Source organism: Ceratotherium simum, chromosome 8 (genome assembly GCF_057802395.1).
Source record: "Ceratotherium simum simum isolate JZ-2026a chromosome 8, ASM5780239v1, whole genome shotgun sequence".
Classification (NCBI taxonomy): Eukaryota; Metazoa; Chordata; class Mammalia; order Perissodactyla; family Rhinocerotidae; genus Ceratotherium; species Ceratotherium simum.
The window spans coordinates 25,208,192-25,232,940 of record NC_141907.1 but is presented as its reverse complement, the minus strand read 5'-3'; the positions used below and the strand labels follow the sequence as shown (position 1 = coordinate 25,232,940).

Sequence of the window (24,749 nt, the reverse complement as noted above, 5' to 3'; positions counted from 1 at the left end):
TAAGACATTTACTCAGAGTGATACAATAGTATGTCTTCAATTCTCCTCCACAGATGAGTGGTAGGAATAAAATGACAACATAACACTGTTAGTTTTGGCAATAAAATATTCCTTTTTTAACTAATTCTTGTAGGCAAATACTTAGCTTCAGCTTGCTTCATTTTTGCTTAATCTCTCTCCATCCTCCCCAAAGATAGTTTGTTTACTATAATATGTAATAGAAATTACATTCATCAATATTCGATGTTTCACTGTTTGATTTTTACAGTTTCTTACACTTCCTGTGGAGTTTTGAATAAGTTAGAAAAATGAAACTAAGAAAAAATGAGTGATCTGCTCAACATCAGAGATCAAGACCAAAATAAATCTTATAAAATCTGCATCTGCCTCTCAGCCAGGATTGTACCCACTAATGCAGAGGCATATTATATGGTAAGTCATGCTTTTAGATGTCAGGATCTTTCCTCATTTCAATGTCTTTTTATATGAAGCAGAATGTGATGAATAATTTCTTTTGGATACTAAACAAAATCAAAACAAAATTCACAGCTCAAGTGGTAGCACTCTTGTAGTCCTTACTAATGCTAAAGATCTAGAAAGGATCACACAGGTCAACTCTGAACACAAGATAAGTTGCACAAGTATACATGACACAATAATTAAGGACTAGAAACAGTGCAGAATTTCCTTTGTTTAGGCTTCACACAAATAACCCTCATTTTCTTTGCATGGCTTCTCTGTAGCCTGAAATGTAGAACTGAACATTTCTGATGTAGAGTAGAGAAAAATATACAGACATACATATATATATATATATATATATATATATATATATATATATATATATATATATACACATGTAGATTATAAAAATACTATACATGGGGGGCCAGCCCTGTGGCCTGGTGGTTAAGTTTGTTGAACTCTGCTTCAGCAGCCCAGGTTCTCAGGTTTGGATCCCAGGCACAGACCTACACCACTCATCAGCCATGCCGTGGCAGTGACCCACATACAAAATAGAGGAAGACTGGCACAGATGTTAGCTCAGGGAAAATCTTCTTCATCAAAAAAAAAAAATACTATACATGGATTAATTTTTTTATAAGCAATGTCTGTTCTTCCTTCACAATATACAAACATTATCATATCAATTGTAATGTGACATGGTAGAGACATCAGGCACTTTATGTCCTTCAAGGATGTAACTCATCTAATGATTAATGAACAGTAACATTCAGTAAAACTAAGTTCTTCATTAAGCCATTTCTCAGGCTAAACAGAGCAGTTCCATGATTATAAATACTAATTTGCCATTAGGAGTCCCTGTCTTGTTCTTATTTTACAAAGGACCATCAAAAAGTTCAAACTTAAGAACTGTGAATTCACGAGTACACATAAATACGCATTTTTATTACTTGCTTACTGTGTAAGGTAAGTATTCATACAATTTATTAGTGAAGACTGTAAACAATTCCCTTGTCTAAGCGGATACAAAAAAACTCACAAAGTGTATCCAGGAAACATTTTGTTAGAGTGATAATAATATATACAGATGGAACCACGGATTTCGTCAGGTTCTTACAACGTGTTTATGCAAAACACACTGCATTCTTTGTGTTTTCTTCTCTCTTTCTCTTCCTGAAAATGTACCAATAGACACTGAAGTTTATAGATTCATAACTAATTGTCCATTTTCAGATACTAAATTTGAACAGCTTTCCAACTTAAACCAAATTGTTCCATACCCTACTTTGCTTATAGTCTACTGACCTAGTAATTTTAGAATGTATTTATGATGCCCATACTTAGAAGGCCAATAAAAAACACTGATTAATTTCCAGAGTAGTTTGGCCTTTAAGTCAGTTTAGGCCAAACAAACTCTTGTTTGTTTCCAAACAAGAGTTAAACTTTTAAGAGAACGGTAAAAAGGTGGTCTATCGGGCTCTGTAAGAATTCACGGGAGGCCTGGAGGAGAATAGTTGGGTTCCTTACCACTTTATCATACTTGCTTTCCATTAATAGGAAATAATTGCAATGCTGACAATATTATTAATACCTATTGTTAAGGAAACAAAATTCTACAAATTCTTAAGTAGACTGTGGAAGCAACAGGCTCAAAAATTTGGTTCACTGGTTTTGAGTCTTAAAAATTTAAATCATTCCAATAATATAAACACCAACTCAGATCACAAGTATACAGAGATATTATATAACGGAACCCAGAATTATATTACAAAGATACATATTTTGAGACATCTCTTCTGCTGAATAAACATCCTATAATGAAAGGTATCATCAATATATTAAGAAAATCCTATCATAGCAAAAAATTAGTACATCATTATTTTTATAAAGAATCTACTTCAGATGGGCTTTGATGCTCCTCATCTGCACTTTAGGTGATTGAAAATGTGTCTCATAAATAAATATATACAAAGTTTAAATAAAGAAACAGAATGATAATATATTTTAAGAGAAAAACTATGAAATGACATAGATCATATATTAATTGGATGTTTAATAATGAGCACCCAATTGAAGGAAAATCAGAACAAGTTACAGAAAATCTTTTATAAGAAATTCACTTTCACTTTGCTGTCTTTCAAATGTTGTGAATGCTTAGCAAAAAAAAACTCAAGAGAAAAACACGTCTAGTCACAAAATGTATGTTTTAAAAATCTTCCAGTTAAAATTTTATTCTCTATAAGAAGTCATTTCCTGCCCTAAATCAAATGGCAATTCGCAAAAAATAATGAATTTGTTTTTTCCTAGTTGTATTAATAACACCATAACAGATTATGTGAATATTGAATGAAATGAAGAATATTAAAATGAAATAACCAAAAAAAGGGAAAAATATATTTATGAGGTGTTCCCATATTTATGAGGTGTTCCCAAAAGCACAGAATGGGTAGAGAGAAGAAAAAGAAGTGCCTAGTAGTCTACTACTCTCAACTACTTTCTCTTCTTTTGATTTGCACTTTGATTAAGGTTTAAGGTGTTACTATCAAAAAAAAAATTGGACTGAGTGACCTAATTTCAAGAAGATAGTAAAAGGTATTAAAATAGGAAGGTTGAAATATCACCGAAGCCTTTAAGAGAAGCAGATGAATCCAATTTCATTCTCATAGAAATAGTAGGCTATAAAATAGACACGTTCCCTCTACTTCACATACGCATGGTGGTTGAGAGTGTGGCCTCTGAGGCCAGACTGTCTGGACTTGAACGTCAGCTCCTTCACTTTACAAACTGTATGACCATGAGCAAGTTACTCAGCGTCGCTGCGCATCACTTTCCTCATCTACAGAATGAAGATAATTATAGGCAGCACTTCACAGGGTGGGTGTACCAATTTAATAAGTTAATATATGTAAAATACAGTGACCAGTGCCTAGAATATTGCGTGCAATGTATTAGCTATTATTACTTATGCATCATCCCACTAAAGTTGAAACTCCATAGGGGAAGAGATTTTTGTCCGTTTCTGTTATTGCTGTTTCTCCAGTGCCTAGAACAGTGCCTTGCATGTAATCAGTAATTGGCATAAAATAGTCACTCATTAAATATTTGATCTCTGAATTGTTAACTGTATTACATCTGTACGTGTGTATTGTGTATGTATATGTATACATGCATATTTATTATACATATATGTACGTACATACACACACACTAGTTTCTTATTAAAGGTAAAACATTAAAGAAAAAGGCAAGAAGTTTTAATAACAAAGTAAATTTTAATGGTCCTGACCTAATGGTATATGCATTGGTTTGGAAAAAATAGGCATTACCATCTTTTGTTCCTAGTGCCCTATAGAAATGCCATCTCTGCCTCTAAAATTGATCCTTGTGTTCAGCAGTTAAATACACTGAAAAGCAGATTTAGATGCAACAAAAAAAGGCCTTTAGATTTATGCCATAATTATTGCCATTTCCCTGAACAAAAGAACTGATTAACATGCCATTTTTAATATAGGGGGTCGAATGTAAAATTAGCTTTAGAAGCTTAGGAAGGTACTTCTTAGGAAAAGTCTATTCAGCGGTTATGCTCTGTTGCCTAGAAATTCTGACCAAAGGAGAGAAAGGAAGGTGTTCCTCTTCCCATCGTTGATGAGTTTATCCTGTATTACCCCAGCAAAAGCAGCACTTCATGCTTCCCATGGGACATATATATATAGTTCCCAGGATACTCGTTATGTATTTTATCACATGAATTTTTACTTTTAGTAAGAAAATAAAAAGGCATAGTGAAAAAATTCCTCGATGTGTCCATGGATTTGTGTCATGATGCAAAGTGTATTGCACGCATGCATAATAATAGTTGATGAAGAATCACTCAGAGTGTGGTACTAGCCTCAGTTACATGGTCGGCAGTTTCCACATGCCATGAAAAATCAGACCCACTGGATCTTCGTCAGACCAATTATGCCACCGTGCACGAAAATCCACTGAGACTGTCCTCCGAAAAGAGGGATCATTAACCTACATTATTACTGTTTCAACTGAATCCCTCCCCACTTAACTCCTACTGCTTTTCATTTGGATTTTAATGCTGAAAATATACCAGAAATTTAAGACTAAATAGTCATATCATCATTTAAAAAGACCTCTGTTACATTTTTGGAACAATTTTTGGACTGTTTTATATAGTATTGATTTTATATTAATTAATATACCTACATGCACTTATCAGTTGGCAAAATTAGATGTTATTTAATATCACAAGTCCCTGTGAAAGCTGCAAATTGCAGAAAGCATTCCATGAAGTGCATAAAAGATGTAATAAGCTAAAAAATGAACTTCAAATTTTACGCACATGCATACATGTTAGAGATTCATATTTTTTCGCAAAAGTTATAGCAATCGTACCAATTTTTCATCAGTTCCAAGAGCACATCTATACGGTTTCCTTTTGGAGCTGATCTAGAAAGGGAAAGTTTCCTTTAAAATGGAAAGAATACCTTCCTTCCTATGAATGCACAGACTGTATGTGATGAATGACAAGCTCATGAAGAAATGGTGGTCCAGTCCAATGTGTTCTTGCTTGGACCGAGAATGGACTCTGTTCTAGACTGAACAGCGTTCCCTCAAAATGCATATGTTGAAGCCCCAACCCAGTGTGACTGTATTTGGAGTTAGGGCCTTTATGGTGCTAATTATGGTTAAACAAAGTCATAAGGGTGGGGCACTAATCTGAAAGAACTGGCGTCCTTAGAAGAAGAGGAAGGGACACCAGAGTTCTCGATCTCTGTGCGTGCACAGAGGGAAGGCCATATGAGGACACAGCAAGCTAGTGGTCATCTACAACCAGGAAGACAGTCCGCATCAGAAACTGAATTTGTCGGCACCTTGATCTGGGACTTCTAGTCTCCAGAACTGTGAAAAAATAAACTTCTGTCGTTTAAGCCACCCAGTCTACGGTATTTTGTTATGGCATTGCTAGCAAGCTGATACAGGCTCTCTCTTCTAAACCTGCTAAGAACACATAGCAGGTATTATGGAATGGAACAAAATGCACAAAGAAGCCTAGGTATGTAAATATGTAAATTAAAATCTACAATTTTATCATACTATGCTAATAAAAATTCTCAGATTTGGAGATAGAATCATGGTGGAGAGGAGTTGACTGCAGGTAGCTTAAGGCTGTCTGTTGTATTAAGAAGGGACACAGGAAAGGTTCTGTTTTGTTTTTCCCCAGTTACATAGGTCACACAGAGATAATAGTAGTACCTGCCTCCTGGAGTTGTTAGAAGGAGTAAATAATATAATGTAGCAGACCCCCTGGCAGAGTGATTAGCACAGAACAGAAGCTCCATAACTGATAGCTGTTAATGTTAAAGGTTTGGCATGGAAGTGAAAGAAAGATTCCCAGGAAAGATTGCATGGAATAAGAAATGACTGTTAGGGCCGGCCCCGTGGCTTGGTGGTTAAGTGAGCGCGCTCCACTGCTGGCGACCCGAGTTCGGATCCCGGGCTCCCACCGGCGCGCTGCTTCTCCGGCCATGCTGAGGCCGCGTCCCACATACAGCAACTAGAAGGATGTGCAGCTGTGACACACAACTATCTACTGGGGCTTTGGGGGGAAAAAGTAAATAAATAAAATCTTTAAAAAAAAAAAAAAAAAAAAAAAAGAAATGACTGTTAAAAGTGATGGAATTTTAAAAAAAAGTGTTAAAATGGATAATATGAAACTGTTGTGAGCCTTTCCTAAACTCCTTGCTTTGTAACAATAAGCTATTTCTTCTCCATCGAGATGTCAACAGGCAATGAAAATCTGTCTGACAATATCCACTGCCTACTGGCATATGTGGAGGCACACACACTACGTGCACCTTGATCGAGGATCAGCGTGACTTTGAAAAAGTCAACCAGGATAAGAGAATATCAGAGGCTTCAAACAAGTGGTTAGGACAATTAAAAACAAAAAGAAAAAGAAAAAACTTTTTTAACATAACAGTGAAAATAGCCCAAAAGTGTAAACGCATCTTAAGAAGGGCTTAGAGAAATTCATGGATAACTAGAAATATGTTAAGTTGCAGTAGTGCTTTACAAAGTCCCAAATGTTTTATGTGACCCCCATAAACCCTGTCATGTAATCAGAGCAGGGGTCATTATGTAAAATGACAGAAGATGAGTTTCGCATTTCGAGAGGCTTTAGGACTTCAAAGGATTTACACAGGTGACACTGGCCAGTCAGTGACAGAGCCAGGGCAAAGAGGTGGATTTTCAAATTGCCTTATCCAGCTCATTTTCTGTTTTGCCAGAGACCTTCAAGAAGTGAACCAGTAAACAAAAGCTAGGAATTTCAAGGGATCTAACCTAGAATTTTTGTAGCCTGATCTACCCTCTGCATTCAGAATTGAGAAGGGGGAAATGTTAAAAATTCAAGTTTCTGGCCTATAGTACATACCTACTAGAACTCAATTTCGGAGAATTGAATTAAACTAGGATAAGAAACAACTACACAGCAACAATGTGGCCACTATTTTGATTACAATAGTATAATAATAATAGTAGGGAGAAGGGGAGTATATTGCCATGCAGTGGTTGTATTTTCTTACTTCTTTTATACTTCTTTGTCCTCTCTTTCTCCCAAAAGTATGGGAGCAGAAAATGAATGGAAACAGAGCAGTTGGACCTGATATTCTAAACTGAAAATCAAAACCAAACCAAAACAAAACACCTGGTCCAAGTGGGAGGAAGTGGACACTTACTACTTTTTGACACTAATCTCGCAATCATATCAAAGCATGACATTTTAGTGGTATCATTATGGTCACCAGGGCCCTGGACCAAAATTCAAAGCTACAAACATTTGCCTTTGCCAGGCCTGAATATCCTGTTCTGATATAATCTCACCTTACCTCCATCACTCCCAAGTAAGGGCATATTCTCTCTCTGGACCTCTTTCCTTCTTAAACCAAGTACCTGGCTCTCTTTACAGATAGGCCAAGCTCTCACCTTCAAAAATGACTGCTCACCATGGGCAGCCAGGATGAAAATGGAAACTTATCCTTTACTAGTGAGCACAGGTTGCACGGTAAATGAATAATATCTGCAAGAATATATAAATTGATGAATACAGAGACTCATGCATGTGTTTGGGCTTACATGTATCTATTTTTTCTGTAGATAAAGATCTCCAGAAAAGTACTGAAAACCATATGTTTGCATAGTCTTTTTCAGACCCCCTCAAAATATGTCAGAATCCACTGTGTGACCAGTACCTCCCTTCTTGCCTTAAATATTTGCTTTAGTTTAGTTTCATCTTTTTTAAGGGTTTGGTGTTTACACCACCACCAAGGAGAAGCAAGGAGGGGAAATCAGAGAATTGCTCATTTGCTACTGAAGCAAGAATCATACACCACACAGAGATGGCAGGGAGTCTAGCCAACACAGTAGGTAGCCTTTTATCATGGAGACATCTACCCAGCAGGGAAAGAAAATAGCAACTGGAATGCTCTCAGAGTCTGATATAAAAGTAGCCACACCATACTGCAGTGATCCAACGTGGATGGATCTTCAGGCTACCTAGCACCAAGGCCCAGGCCCTTTGTTTGTTCAACAAATATTTATGAGTGTCTCTTATATGCTGGGCACTCTAGTAGGCACTGGGAACACCATGATGGACAAGACAAATTCAGGGGCATTCCCTCTGAGTTTCACATATCCCTTGCCTTACGTATATTATTTTTGCACTATCCTATCTATGGAGATAAGGGCCTTGTTTTAGCCATCATTTTAATTACACCCCAGAGCCTTGTACCATTTATTAAAGATATAGAAAATCAATACATTCTCTATAAAATGAATGGATTAAAAAAATCACACATATTGGAAGAAAAGTTATAGACAGAAAATTATTCCCAGAGAATTTCAAACTGTGCAATTACTTCCTAAGAACTTGGTAGTTTTTCTAGAGATAACCTTAAGAATAAAGTTAGGATTAAAGTGAGTTACCTAAATCTTGAGGTGTTTTTTTAAAATCACATATGGAGTTGTTGTTTACAAATCAGGTTAATTAATTAGATCTCCAAATTACCACCATAGCACTTTTTTTTTGATAGTATGAAGTGCAGTTTGTGACTGGAAAATGTTTGAAAAACTGGGCCTGTTCTAAGGAATTCTTTTGGGAAGATTTTACCCAGATAAGTCTGAAAATATACTGTAGTCAAAAGCACAAATTTCACAACTTCCCACAAATGCTTTCAGTATGCTTGGATTCTGACTGGATATTTCTTCACGGACCTTACAAAGTTCTTAAGCCAGTTCCATCAGAGTCATGAAAAGACTGCTCATTACTTTAGTTTCCTCACCTCAGAAATAATAATGATGCTTTCCCTCGCAGATTGCTCTGAGGAACCAACGAGCAAACATGCATTCAACACGTTGAAACTTAAGAAGCATGATGCAAATATAATCTATCATTTTTATGCTCTATAATCTTCTTTATAATATATTAATTCCATGAGAACAGAGACTTTATCTTATTATTTTGTGCATACCCACTACCAGTGCTGATATTAGATATGTTAAAAGACATATACTTCATCTAAACTTCCCTGAACTTTATCTATCACTAACATTCTCATATTCCTCTTCAGATTTTGTAATGGAGAATGAATTATTGTCTTGTATAAACTAAAACGTCCAAATGCTAAAATATGTGGGACAATGGGTAATTTGTTCTGAGTCTATCTCCATCTGTCCACAAGTACCTCTCTAAATGGTAAATTCCAGTAACTGAACAGGAGACTGGTCAAGAGACCTGAAGTGGATAACAGTTGGGAGCAGGGTGGTGGGGAAAGAAGGGAAGTCTGTGCAGGGCTAGAAACCAATCGCCACATGTTCAAAGATTAAAAAAAAAAAAGCGAGAGAATGATAATAGGCTTCTCACAAGCTTTTTACTGTTGATAAATGCTGCTATAACAGTATGCTGTTGATCATTCTGATTCAGCTTAATAGTACACTAAAATCCTTGGAAGTGTTAGTAATTTTTTCGTTTTGATTTCTTACATTTTTCTAATCATAATAATAAGTAGCCATAGTTCACCCCCTCTGACAGTCTAGAGTGGTGGTTCTCAAACCTTTTCCACTGCTTCCAATCAACAAATTTTTTACATAGCAACCAAGAACAGGAACACACACACACACAAACACAACTGAAACTTGGCTTGTACAAGACAATATTTACTCTTACTATATGGGTAATGAACTTGGAATTTTTCTGTTTTATTTCATATCTTTCTACTTGTGGTGGAGACTCACAAACTGATTCATATCGCATGTGTGTTGCAACCCAAGTTTGCAAAATGCTGCCTTAGGATGTTCTTCTTTGTGAAAGTATTCATAAATATTCCCTCTCTGTGGTCGCACATTAGATTATGCTAAAATTGTGGACTTTTTCTCCTTTATAATTTGGTTTTGCCTTGATGTGATTTGTTACCGGATTCACAGTTTAAGTATATCTAAGGAAGATTACTACTTGAATGAGGAAACATGGCATTTCCAAGAGGCAGAAAACTGTAAGGGTTTTTTCCACCAGCTTCTTACACTGTTTCTTGTGCTCAAAACAAAATAAGAGGTTGAAGATAATTAGGTTTTATTCGGAAATTTCACTATAGTTCCAATGATATTTCTGAAAATTTCCTTTTTGCAAAATTAAATAAACAGCTAATAGAATAAAAAGCAAAAAATATATACATTAGAGATTTATGTGGGGTAGAGTGCATTTCCTATCATTCCACATTTTAATGTTGTTCTGATATTTATTTATTTTTCTTAAAGGGCTATTATATAGGCAATGATTCACCAACAAAATCTCGAGCTTTTGGCATTCTTAGTGTTTCAAAACTTGGGGAAAACTTCAATAGAGCAGATGATGTGGTAAATGTATCATGAAATTACCAAACTTTACATATGGAACACTAATGTTTAGGTACATAAACACATACAACATAACAAATAGAGACATAAATGCACAAACAGAGAGTTAATGGGACCATCCAGAAGATTCCCTGATTTACCTAGACTATCACTTATACAACTAAAATTCGGCCACTTGCTCTCTCAACAATATATAACAGGCTAAATTCTCAGAAGCTGCTTGAATTTATGTTATCTGACATCAAATAGAATAGCCTTCAGATAAATGTAGTTCACAAAAACAGGAGCCACATATTCCTTCTGAATGCGATCACAGTGACTTCAGTAAATCTAACTGAAAGGTTCTAAATTTTTGTAAGGAATTTAACCAAAAAAAACTTGAAAATTCTATAGATAGTTTAGTCAGTATTTCAAGACTAAAGAAAAATCTATCCATTGGAAATGCCTGTGGTAAACACAAAATTAATCTTTCAAATTTGTTTTATAGGCAATATTTTTAATAAATGTTACTCAAGATACTTGCATACACATGTGTGGGAGCACACACAAACACACACAGTGGCATTTAGAAATACACACCCAGAATGAGCAAGAGACATTATCCTTTACTCTAACAGAACTACCTCTGGCCTGGAAAAAGCTGTGATTACATAACACTTTAAAATATTGATCAATTTAGGATTTTATTCAAAGTCGGTATTTAACGTAGTATAGACAAAGACTTAACAGACTTAATTTTCCTTGGTTTATGCAAAACCAGAGTCTTAAAATTATTTTTGAAATATGCTTCCAGATTTTTTTATAGGCTTCACTAGCAAGTTCTGCTAACCACCTCTTTGAGAATGGAATTCCTGGTGACTTAGACATCCATTAGTAGCACATTTCTTTATTAATATTGCTTCTTTTATAAGTTTATTCATTTCAATACTATTTTTCCTTAAATGAGAAAATAAACTTGAAAATCAAATGAATGACAAATGGAACAAGCAGTGATTGGCTGACACCCCACGGCCAAGGGCAGGCTCCAGCAGGTTTCGGAGTAGCAAGGTCATCAGAGTATGGTGCATAATGGAGCATCATATTAGAGTGGAATTCAGCCAAACACAGTAATGTATGGATGTAGACGCATCTGAAAGAAGGAAAATAAAGATTTATGCAGGTAAAAAAAAAAATGCGATGAGAAATTTTCCCTAACGTCTTATTCCCAATCAGAATGCTGTGGTAGAGGTTTGGAGAAGAGAATTTTTATTTGCAAATTATGTGTTTGTAAATAATAAATATGCTCAGGGAAAAAGAGTTAACTTGTCAGGCGAATCCTACTTGGAAGCTTTAATAGTTTTTTTGTTTGTACACAGCATTAGAGTTCAATACAAACATCACTAAATTCCTGAAAATAAACCTTTATTCTGCCTTTAAAACATTAATTCACCAGAAGTGATAATTAAGATTAGTTTTAGAGGTTTCAGCTCAATTCTTCTTGGAATGTGATTTCTCCTACATCAGTAATGCTAAATAAAGCACTGTGTAATGTTCTGAAACATAGTCCCTGCTTTAGACAAGATTCTAAGGGCTTTTAAAACAAATAAGAAAGAAAAGCAAAGCTGACTCAAGATATATATGAACAGATCTTACTATTTCTATAGAGTCATAGTAAATAAATGGATGCGGAGCCTTGCTATAGTCTGGAAACTGGTTATATACGGCTTGAGCATAAAGCTCTAAACAATTATTATACTAAATTTCCTACCTAACCTCCACCACCACCATCTCCCAGGAAAAGAAATGATGTTAAAATGTCTAAGAGCATCGCTGGTTATGGCAAAGCAATGGTTTTTTCACACTATATTTCATTTTAAAAATAGTTCAGATTTCATTTTTGAAATTAATAAGCTCAATCATTTATATTTTATCAATAGGTAAATTTAGAATCTAATACACTAGATTGGCTAACTGCCTAACAGGGAAGCAAACCAACTAGAAAATAACAAATTGTCAAATGCTTCTAAAAATTTGCTAGTAAACAAATTTAGAGGAAAAATTAGTTCATGATTGTGTGTTAAGGATGCTACTAAGGTAAAGCGCACCTGCAAAGTTGGCAAAATGCAAAGAACCATAGAAGCCAAAAAAAAATCATCAATTCTGATGGAAAAGGTAAAAGATTATCCCAATTAGGATGCATAGAAAGTTTCATACATAATGTATAGAGAGCTTTTATTAATTTCCATTAAAAATAAGTTTTTATTGAGCATATATTACATGCTAGATGGGAGCTTAGGTCCGTCTTTCGTCATTGTTCTACTCAGATTAAAAATTCTGTCAATCGACTTGATGAATATATGTTCTAAACCATGTTAAGTTACTTTAATGTATGTCATCAACCGCTATCTTACATAAGGGGGAAAAATATTAATTTCTTTTAAAAATATATAAAATTTGAATTATAATTTCCATGGTAATTTTAAAGATAAAAACAAGAGCCTAAAGCAGAATTATATTCTATTGTAAAAATGTCATTCTTCATAGCCAAACTATAGCTATATGTACATAAGGACATCTCCACAGATTTCTGTCACTATTGAAATATATACAGAGAAAGTTGCAGAAATTCATTTTTTTTCCTACAGGTAGTAGGATAAATAAAAAAGAACTTTGGACTTTGCATTCTATGACTTGGACTCTTGTCCACATTATAGTCCTATAATCTTGTGATCTCAATCAAATTACTTTTCAAACTAGGCCTCAGTTTCCTCTAAAATTCTATAAAATGAGGGGACTGGTTTAGTTGGTATCTTTTATTTCTAAAATGTGATGACTCTGGTCATGTTAGATACAGACATTAAGCGGCTGATTATGATATATTTTATTTCAATTTTGTACGTGCTGCAAGTTCAAATATTTTTCACATATCTATGTATGAATATCACAATGAAATAAAAGTCTAACGGCACCAGAGTTGGTTTACATGAATCCATCTGTATGTTTGTGTGCGTGTGGAGAGTTAGTTTGCGATATATACCACATGCATATGTTTCCACATATAAGATATGTGCTTACTCAAAGATAGAAAGATAAAAAGAAAAAATGATTTTGCTATATCTATCCTGCTGCATATTTACTTAAAATCTTTATATTGACTTTGTGGTCTTATGTCTAAGTCGTTAATCGACTTGGGATAAGTTTGAGATAAGGTTCAAATTGTCATGCCTGGACTTCCATAAACATTTGCATATTCATTGCAAATCAGATCAGTGGATGACTCTTTTCTTGTTTCATAGATAACCAGAGGTCCAGGTAATGTTGCTTTAGTAGATTCCTCCTGACTCAAGACACAGCCTAACTTTCATCAGTTATTAGCCTCCTGTCTATGATATTAGGCCAAAAGTAACAGAAATCCCACCATATGCAGATTCATTGTGCCTCTTGCAAGTCTCCTTGGTTATAGACAGGAGAATCATATTATAGAAACTATGCTCATAAAATTAAAACTGGAAGCTGTGGTTGGTGTCACTATGCAGACGCATTTCCACTATAATATGTACGGTGTAATATACATTCACAAATAAACTGATATTTAGTTTTCTCAGTGCTTAGAACTCGAATAGACTGTGGCAAGTCATCCATTTGCTTCCAGAATTGAAGTAATTTAAAAAAAATAATTTCTGCCATATTTTTTACTAAGTATATAATGAGTATATTGAACACAATTTGATCAATTAACGAGAACATTATTCAGACTAGATTCAGCAGTTCCTTAGGCAAAGGAAACTCTCACTGGAGTTAATATGAATTTTTCTTGAGTATTTCAGGATCAGCTACAAATGGATTTTTAAATTAATGTTTATTCAAGCTGTATTCTCTATACTCTTGCCAAAAATAAAGTACCTTACTTTCCATGTACTAAATACAATAAAATTTTTACTTGCTAGTGCATTATCTAAAGAACCGCGTGGCAAGGATATACTCAACAGGACTTGAAAATAATAAGGGAAGTGGTAACAATACTTTTATATTGCCTACTCATCTTTTGGAATTATATTAATTTTTTAAGGAAAATTGAAAAATACTTAACAAATAGTAAAACACTGGAGATTTAAAAATAAATAGAAAAATAGCATACTTCTGCCTTTATTTTACAAATCAAAAGCACAACTGTCACAAAACTTTAACCACCACCAATGCCAGGTTTACCAAGCAAAGAAGAATGAAATGGAAAGGTGGACACAATTTCAATAATGCTGTCAATGATCCACATTTTGCTCAACTAGACACAGTATTTAGTTGAGAGCAAAGGCTTTTGATTGAACTTGAAAGGTCCGAACCAAGAAAACCTGGGCTACATCATCAGTTTTTCTAATGTGTGAATTTCAGAAATAATTTCAGCAACTCTGCAACACGCATCTCCTAGATTCTGCCAAAGAATAAGTATAGAACTTGATTTGAATGTCTCTAGAGCCTACGAAAACAAACCAAAAGAAGGTGTGTGTGTGGGGGAGCATTATTTATAAACTTTTATTTCTACAAAGCTGTTTAATTATTATAATGTAACCATTAACAGGACTTAGGAGCAACATTTAAAAATGTCTAATTCCCATGAAAGTAAGACTGTAACAGACATCACTTCCCTTATATCACAAATAAAGAACTATGATAAGGCAATTCAGAAAAATTATAAATAAAATTAAGGCTTTATGTGAGATGAAATCTCAGATTTTTTAATTAATCCCTACCATAAGGAATTAAAAGAAGGCAACCCTCAGGTTTTCCTTAGATAAATTCAGTAGCTAAGGGAAGAAATTATAACAAAACCATTTGGTTTTTTTTTTTGCCAAGTTTAATTAAAAAAACACATTTTAACAGTATGTAAAAACTAAAGGTAATATCTTTTTAAAATAAAAATAGAAGATCATCTACTTATGGTACAAACAAAAATCAGAACAAAAAAGATCCTGTTGATTATGTCAGATGACTAAACCGAATGTAACTTTGTAAATGGATCCCTTGTCCCCTGACAGCAATATTGAGGAGATGAAGCGTATCAATTACTATTACTAATTACATTAAGGAGAATGTGTTTCATTCACCTTTATTTCATTTTAGGTCAGCTATTTATTGTAGTTAAAACTTTATACATCTTTTGAGTACCTAACAACATACAAGTTTTCCAAAGTCACTTTTGGTAAACTGCACGATTTATTTCAATGGTTTTGTAGGTTTTCTCTTCTAGTATATGGATTTCTTAGCTCAGTTAGGAGACCAACACCATACATTAGTTTATTTATAAGCATATCACTTTGCTTTTTAAACAGGATGCCACAACAGTCTTGGTATTGGCTGTTTTAAATATTCAAGAATATAGAGCTAACACCATTTGATGAGCCAAATAAAGCTTAAGTGACAGCATAGAACATATGAGGTGGTGCATAAAATATCTATAAATCTGCCACTTGATATGTCCACTGAAAAGTTTAAGATTACACAATTTAGAAGGCAAATGCCATTCAGCCACAGGACAAAAAGTCCTACTAGGATGACAGCTGAGAAGTAAATATTCTGCAGAAAGATCTCTTTACATGCTTTTGCATTACAAATTATCACTTTTTAGGGAAATTTCTACAGACCTCAATTTATTTGTGGGTATAATCTTATAAAAGTGCTATTATTTTAACTGGAGTCATCCTTGTTTACAAAACTGATAAAAGCACCAAAAACAAAACAAAAATCTGCTTCTAACTCCAGGTAAAGCAATAACATAACAGATATAAGCTTTCCACTTGTCAAATTTCAGTTTAACAGAAATAAATAACTCAGGCTCACGTGCGTCAAAAGATATTTTCAAAAGCCGTTTAATGCAATGTAGCTCAAACCTGTGTTTTCTTGGACTATTTTGATTATGGGATATAAAAGCATGTTGAGCCTGTTTCTCCTTATCCAAACAGCTACAGTAAAGTAAGATACATAGAAAATATTTCTTTAGGAAACTAATTTGTAAAATTGTGAAAGCAATAGGGAATTAATATCTCTTTTCTATAATATTTTTAATGAGCCCATCAATGACATCTTTAATAAGGCTATAAAATAACTTTTTCTTTTGCCTTAATTCTTCCCAGATGATACATTCCACATGCAAAGAATACTTAATAGAAAAACTATTATTCGATATTATTTAACATAAATGTGTTTCTTTAGATGAGTTCTGGAGGTAAGAAACATGTAATTCATTAGAGTTATTAGTGGAGTTGCTATAGTATTAGACACAGCAGTTTCTAAAAGGTTTTTGCTGTGTGTCCAACTTTGGTGGGTGGAAAAAGTAAACTTTCTGAGTGTTACTTATATCACACAAGCAAAATTTTCAAAAACAAATTTTATATTTTCTGAAGTGCACCTCAAAATATACCTTTTTTTTTTTACTGTTTCCACATTTCAATAGAAACAACTATGTCAAATATTCTATATAATCTTTATATTCTCAGTATATCACAATGGATACCAAAATATTCTTGCACGCAGTGCATTAAACATGAACATTTTTGTTGCTTGGCTTAAATGATGAGTGGTTCATGCAATTTACTTTTGCTTATAAACTTTTAATACCAAACACAAAGAATGTGAATGATGATTTCATATCCTTAAAGAAGCTTAATTATTATAGATAGCGAAGTATTAAAAATGTAGTTTTGCATGATCTTTGCATATCATAAATATTTTTAAACTAGCATTTTTGTCAAAGTAGTCAATATTTCAGTATCTCACACTTGGTACTCCATTTGCATGAATCAGTATCTGCTTATCTGTGAAGTCTTGTGTAATGTATAACACAGCTGAAACTTTTATAGTGTCCCATTTGTATAGACACCATAGTAACTTAGAAATTGTCTCTCTAGATACAATTATCCATTTAGTAGCCACAAAAGAAAATAATTTCAAGTTAAAGGTAACCATCCAAACAATATATACATATTTATTCTGGAAACAGAAAACGCAGGAAGAATTAGGGCTGTCAAGTTGAAAGAGAAGTGCAAAACAATGCCTACTTTGCATATTTTCTTTAGTAGTTTAGTAAACATTGCTCTAACTTACAAAATACAGTGGTGCACCTTGCGTAGCTGGCCTCTACTAAATTAATGGTGTATGAATTAACATTAAATTCCTGCTATTAACTTTTTAAACAATACCTTTAAAAGTGAGAAGACAAAACTTTATAGAAGATGCTCTGTCTCAGAGTTATTAGCCCTTCTAGGATATTTAAATATATTTGGGATGCATCTTACCTGTTTGCTGTACTTGTTATTGGTTTGACAGCTGTACTCAGAGCAGTGATCTGATCCAATTGAAATGTTGTCTCCTGCTCCCACAAATGTGTTGGCTGGTGGTAGATCTTGTACGGCCTGGTGTTTTTTTCCTGCAGTTGGTGATTGGGGATGAAGCTGGACCGTAGGCAATGGGGAACTAGATTTGTAATGCCTTGCCAGGTCAGGACTGCCAGGCCCACCATTAACCGAACGGTATCGCCCCATGCTCGGGCTGTCTGACAGCTTCTCATTGACACTATCATACCTCTGTCCATTTGGTTTAGAAGCTTCTACAGTGACAATGCTGCTGTAGAGGGGCTGCTTAGATTTTTTGTTTTTCTTGTCCTTTTTAGGCTTTTTAGATTTGTCATGCTGTTGGGGTGTAAAAAAGTCTTCGTGATCTTTTTTTCCAGCTTCATAGCCATTTTTATTTTTGGACCGGCAGTACCTTGCCATCATCACAATTAAGATGATTAAAATCACTGTCATAATTCCAGCAACAACCCCAATGACAATACTGAGTCTCTGTTTGCTAATTTCATAGCTTGGGTCACCAGCTATATCCTGGGTGAGTGGGGTGTGCAAACTTCTAGCTATCTGAGAGTCAATCACAGTTGCATTAGAGACACTTTCATTGACAAACACATGCACCAGCGTCGTGGTGGACTGGGAAGGCTGCCCACTGTCATTCACTTGCACCACCAACCTGTGCAAGCCATAATGCTTTTGGGTGAGTTTTCCCACTAAGGAAACCACACCACTGGTGGAATCAATCTCAAACAGCTTGAAGGGATTCCCTCCCACAATGCTGTAGTTAAGGTCTGCATTGATGCCATCATCACTGTCTGTTGCCAACACTGTAGCTACTACTGTCCTGACATTACTTGAAGGTGGCAGTAAAGTGTAGGAAATGTTTCTGGGAAGGGTAACCGTGGGAGCATTGTCATTCTCATCCATCACAAAGAGAGAGACTGTGGCTGTGGCAGATCTGGGAGGATCTCCCCCGTCCACAGCCTTGACTCTGAATGTATATGTGGTCTGATGTTCCCGGTCAAAAGACATTGTGGAGTAAATGGTCCCCGTGTCATTTTCAATAGAAAAAATGTTACTGTTCTCCTCTATGTACAAGCTCATCTCCGCATTGCGCCCCTTGTCAGCATCCATCACTGTGACCATCCCCACCGGGCTGTTGGGCTGCAAGTTTTCTTTCACATAAAAGGTAAAGACGTCCTGCATAAACTTAGGGTCATTGTCATTCTTGTCAGCCACCTGCACAATCACCGTGGTGCTGCCCTGCAGCACGGGGATGCCTTTGTCTTTGGCGTTAACTTTAAACTCATACCTGTCAGTCTGCTCGCGGTCCAGCACCGTATTGACGAGGATGTCTCCAGAATCGGGATCAATGGCAAAGATCCCCATCACGGAGGAGTCCAGCGAGTAGGCGATCTCGGCGTTTTTCCCGCTGTCAGCGTCTGTCGCCAGCACGGTGGCCACCCTCTCGCCAGGAACGTTGTTCTCGGGAAAGTAAACCTCCACCACCGACTGGCCAAAGACGGGAGGGTTGTCGTTAGTGTCTCCCACCTTAACAACCAGGGAGTTGTTACTGGAGAGACTGGGGCTGCCCGAGTCCACTGCCACTATGACCACATTGAACTCTCGGGTGGTCTCATAGTCCAGAGGGGCAGAGGTGTGCAGGAAGTACTTTTTCTTGTTCTGATCGCCCTCTGTGTCGCTGGCCGGCTTGAGTTGGAAGGGCACGTCGCCCACCACTGTGCAGGTGACCACCCCGTTCTCACCTTGGTCTCGGTCGGACACTTGCACCAGGGCGATGGGAGTGTCGACCAGAACGTCCTCGGCCACGTTGGCCACCCCGTCCTTGAGTGGGATACGCCCGATCTTGCGGATTTCAATGGACGGCACGTTGTCGTTCTCGTCCTTGATATTGAGGACCACCGTGGCCTTGTCGGTCTTGGGGGGCTGCCCGCGGTCGCGGGCCATGACGGTGAAGCGCAGCTGGTTCACCTCCTCGCGGTCGATACGGTGCAGGACACTGAGCCAGCCGGACGTCTCGTCGAGGCGCAGCAGCCGCCGCACGGACTCGGTAGCCGCTCCGAACACGTACTCGATCTGCCCGTTGACCCCCACGTCCAGGTCGGCGGCACGCAGCTGCAGGATGGGGGTCCCCGGGGCGCTGTTCTCGGCCAGGTCAGCCTCGTACACGCTCTTCTCGAAGCGTGGGCTGTTGTCGTTCACGTCGGTGATGAGCACCCGCAGGATGGCCTGAGAGGAGCGAGGAGGGTCGCCACCGTCGCGCACCCGCAGGGTCAGCTCGTAGGAGTCGCGCTGCTCGCGGTCCAGAGCCCCCTTCACGATCAGCTGAGGCTGCTTCTCGCCATCCGGGGTGTCGGCCACCTGCAGTTCGAACACGCTGCTGCGGCCGCCCGGGTTGGTCCCGCCGCCTCCCTCTGGCGCGTCCAGCCGCCTCTTGGAGCCACCGGGGCCGCCGCCGCTCGCGCCGTTCCCGCCGCCCCCGGAGTAGGGGGCGCTGTCGGCAGGCCCGGCGCGCCGGCCTTCGCCGCCGCCGCCGCCGCCGCCGCCCCCGGGCTCCTGGAGCAGCTCGTAGCGCTCGATGCCGTTGCGGCCAAAGTCACGGTCTGTGGCGGTGGGCAGCAGGTACAGAGTGCCCACCGGCCGGTTCTCCTCCACCGTGAGCGTAAGCACCGGCGACGGGAAGGTGGGCGTGTTGTCGTTGATGTCGAGCACGATGACCCGACCCTCGAACAGATCCACCCAGCTCTGCGAGGGCCCGATCACCGACACCTCGAAGTCCAGGAAGCACTCGTTCTCGTCGAAGATCATCTGACACTGGGGCAGCTTCTCGCGGTCGATGCGCCGCTCGCTCGTGCTCAGCTCGCCCGTGAGGTTGTCGATCTTCAGGTACTCGGAGCCCGACTCAAGGCTGAAAGTCACCTCACCCGAGCCGGTCACGATGCCTAAGTCCGAGGCGACGTTGCCGATGCGGACGTCTGCTGGGCCCTCCTCGGCCAGTCGGTACCGGAGGAGTTGCTTGGCGGCCGCCAGGCTGAGCGATAGCGGCAAGAGGAGACAGCAGCCCAGGCACCAGCCGCGCGCCCATCCCATGGTCCGCATCCTCAGTATCTTCTCCTGCTGCTGCTGCTACTGCTCCTTCTAATCACAGCCCCGTCGGCGCCCCCCTCCTCCGGGGCTGGCCGCCTGCCCTCCTCCCAGTCCTCTCCCCTCTCCGGGAAAGAAGGAAGCGAGAGGGAGAGGTGGGAGGGAGCAAGAGCAACGTGCAGAGTCGACCAGGGGAAACCAGCGACAGATCCTTCTTTTTTTTTTTCCTCCTGCTTCTTCCGAAAGTTATTGTTTCATAATACATGCAATGGGTGCTAATCGCCCGCTCGCCGGCCGCCGTTCAGTCGCAGTACTCACAGTTCACGGGACACTGCGCGCCGCGGACTCGGCGCCCCCCCCAGAGTCATCCCCGCAGCGGGCGGAGGATCCCGGGCTCCCGTCTCCGCTCTGTCGGATGGGGCCGGAACCGCTCCGGCAGGCGGGTGGTGGAGCCGGGAAGCGGCGGGGAGCGAGCCTGCAGCCACCTCCGCCTGCCAACCCCGCTCGTCTTTGCTGCTACTCGAGTTGAGTCTAATTCACGTTCCAGCCACTCACTCCAGACCCAGCTTCTGCTCCGGCTGCCCAGGCAAACGTGAGTCGCTTCCTGCACGAGGCGCCGGGGCCAGCAACAAGCCAGTCTCAACTCCGACTCTGCTCAGGCAGCGGGGGAGCTAGTCAACAGATCGAGAATGAAAAATCTCCTGCAGGTCGCTTCGGGCACCGTGCCGTGGAGACCACTCGCGTCACAGAGCGGTCCGCGTCCGGGTCCCCCCCGCGCGCCGAAGAGCAGCCCGAGCCATCTTCAGAGACGCCCAGAGAGTCAGTCTCTTCTAACCCACGAGAGCTCGGGTTTCTCTTTTTTCTTAACAACTCTGCGCAAGGTCATTAGTCACGAAGCCGCCGCCTGAAACCGCAGCAGCCGTTCGCCCGCGGGGGCGAAGGCTGAGCCGTGCGCACCGCGCGGTGCCTAAGTTTGGGTTCGCAGCCGCAGAGTCCGTGCCTTTCCTCACCTGCATTCGGCCCGCATGTCGGAGCACTGGGATCTGCAGCGCTGTGCGCGATTCAGGGAGGAGATTGCAGCCTCTCTCTCTCCCCGTTCTCTCTCGATCCCTCCCCTCCCTCCCTCACTCTCCTCCCTCCTCCTCTTCTCTCCTCCCTCCTCTCCTTTCCCCTTTCCCCTTCTCCCACTCTCTCTCCTGCACGCTCCCTCTCCTTCTTCCTAGTCCCAATGCAGGCAACTCGAGCTGAACTTGAATCCTTTGCAGTTCAAAGGTGAGCAAACCAGGCCCGGTGCGCAGGCGACGGGGGCCTGGCGAAAGCCCCCGGCCGGGCTCCCCCAACGGCAATTAACAAAGATGCCCAATTGTGTCCGATTTCCGAAGAAAAGCCAAAGGCATTGGGGAGGAGGGCGGAGGGGGAGGTGGAGTCAGACACAGCTGCCAAGTAGCTTAAAAAAAAAAAAAAATCCAGTTTGCCAAGGGGAGAAAAAGTGCCAGTCGGTTGTTGCCTCGGAAGTACCCTGGCACGGCGGCTGAATTCCGCAGTTGTCTCGTCCCCTTTCTCGTCCGGGAGTCTGGTGCGGGCGCTCCTGCCGCCCCTTGGGCTGCCGCGGCTCAAAGACACTGAATGGCAAGTGGGAAGCTCCCGCTCGCTAGCTGCGAGCTGGAAACCCGCAAGTTTGCCCAAAGTGGTGGTTGCTGCTGGGAGCTCGCTGGCTCGCTCGCGGCTCAAGCTTGTCCCTGACGCTGCTGTAGCGGCGGCGGCGGCGTTAGCAGCCGAGGCGCGGAAACTACACACTCGCAGAGAGGGAGGGAGGAGGGCCGGGGGGAGGGAGACAGGAGGGAGTAGTAGTCAGCAGCGGCGCTCCGGAAAGCCCAGCTTCGGCTCCGGAGGCCACTCCGAGTATGCACAATCCCAACCAGTCCCCCTTAAGCCAAAGCCTGCTCCGCATCCTCCCCAGAGAGTGCAGCCGCTGTCTTCTCCGGGTTGGGGTGGGGTGGGGGGACACTTGCTTTCCCTCCCTGGGGCTGGGAAATTTCCTCCTGCTCTGACTATTGCCGAGTGCGTGTGTGAGAGCGCTGGAGCGGGAGTCAGGAAATGTTTCTCCTTCTTCTCGCCCTTCTCAGACCATGTTCCCCACCCCTGGTGTCTCCTGTCCGCAATTTAGCATCTTGGTTAGGGCATGGTTACCGGTGGCTTGGGGGACCCCGCGTGCGCCCAGGGAGCCAGGCTGGTGTTCTGAGAAACCATGATGAGCTGCAGTGGTTAAGAGAAAACATCAAACTCCAGAGAGTGCGGGAGAAGGATCCTTTTTTGGGAGCAGAGACTTCGGAAGACTGGGGGTGGGGGTGGGGGCGTCTGTCTTTGTTTAAATGCTTGGCATTCCTGTCGTCGTGCTTGCTTACGGGGTTAGACCGGGTGTGTGCGCGCGCCTGGGGAATAAACACATGTTGGAAGCCTCGATATTATTTTCTGAGCAGAAACCTGCAGCATTTAGTAACTGGCAAAGTGTAGCGTCACCTATCTGGATAAAAGGGAAATAAACTTTAACAGCAACTTTGTGTACCGAAGTGTCCCTAGCTCCTTCTCTCTCCTTCTTTTGACTTTGTGCCACTCGATCGTACATGGTATTCCCTCACGCGAGGCTTCCCCAGTTTCCAGTCACGGCCACCGCAGCCCGCCTCGTCAGATCTCAGTTCTGGTTGTGTTTTCTGAACTGTAGCCATTTACTCCCCATTTAATCAAGCGGCTGTTACATAAGGGGGCTTCGCCAGGATTAAGGAGGTTGAGACCGGCAGGAGCTATTTGGGGAGAATTCTTACCACCTCAAAAGAGAAAAGGGGCTGCTGCTGGAATTTGCCTGGTCCTCAGCTCGTCTGCCCAAACTGAGGGGCCTCCTCTTAAAGGAAAATTTAAAGCGAAAAGAAGAAGAAAAAAAGAAATCTGTCCAGAGTGGGTACTCAGCCTTTATGAGACCGGTGTGAGGAGGCAGAATGATTTAAACAAGATAAACACCAATAAAGTCTACGAGCAGATGTAGCGCGCGGTTGTTTGGGCGGGCGCAGCCAGCAGGAACGGGGGGAGAGGCAGCCAAGATTTCCAAGCTCTCCTTATGCGGGATCGTAGAGGCGCTGGGGATGAAAGTCTGTGTGGTACGTGCCAGAGAGCTGGCGAGTATTTCCCAGTCTGCTAAAGCAACAGCACTCAGGAGGTAGTGGCTCCTCCTCCGACGCTAGGTTGGGAACCCGGCCTTCCCCCAAACGCCCCGCCGCCGCCGGCGCCGCCACCGGAGCCTCTCGGCTCTATATCTGCAGCATCAGCGAGAAAAGTCCCGCGCGCAGACTCAGTGCGCACCGCCGCAGTCTGGAGACTGGGGGCGGGGGCGGACGCCGCAGCGCCTTTGCGGCCGGCTGAGTGGCAGTATATTTGGCAAACTCTGGTCCATCAGAACGCCTCTCTCCCTCAGACACCCGATTCCCTTTTTTCCAGGGTCCAATGCGAAAAAAGAAAGCCGTCTCCACTCCGCGGCCTCGCGCCCGTGCATTCCGATGCGCGGCAATATGGTGCAGTGCACACGCTCCCCTCGCCGCCTGTACTTAGATTTTGCAAACTTCAGGCAGCCGCGTGGGCAGAGACGTTGTGCACTCCCTCTTCCCTCGCCAGACCATAAACTTGAAAAAAACCCCTGCGCATCTTCAAACATTCGCCCACCGCTCCGGCACACAATCTCCAGGCGCACTGGCGAGGGGTGAAGGAGTGGGCGGCTTTTCCCCACAGCGCTGCACATTTCTTCCCAGATGACCGGGGGGTGCAGCGCGTCCTTCACAGTGGAGTGGTTTCCTCATTGCGAGCAGGAGGCAGTCTCCAGCCCGCCCTCCCTACTCTCATCTCTACCAACTCCGCCGCCGAGCCAAGCCAGCTTGGGAAAGGGGTCCGACG

At 41.1% G+C, this 24,749-nt stretch overlaps 1 protein-coding gene across 6 annotated transcripts in view; it reads right to left on the bottom strand.

The window, feature by feature from the left end:
• Positions 1-21,903, bottom strand: part of PCDH7 (protocadherin 7) — a 396,226-nt gene extending 374,323 nt beyond the window's left edge. For 5 of the 6 annotated variants that reach the window (XM_087434162.1, XM_087434163.1, XM_087434165.1 and 2 more), the window contains exon 1: positions 17,655-21,903. In XM_087434162.1, the coding sequence (XP_087290288.1) occupies positions 17,655-20,825 (3,171 nt within the window). In that variant the 5' untranslated portion in view covers positions 20,826-21,903. Of the gene's footprint in view, positions 1-6,136; positions 11,516-17,654 lie in introns of those variants that run through there. The other variant, XM_087434167.1, reaches the window with a different exon arrangement.
• Positions 21,904-24,749: the final 2,846 nt, after the last annotated feature.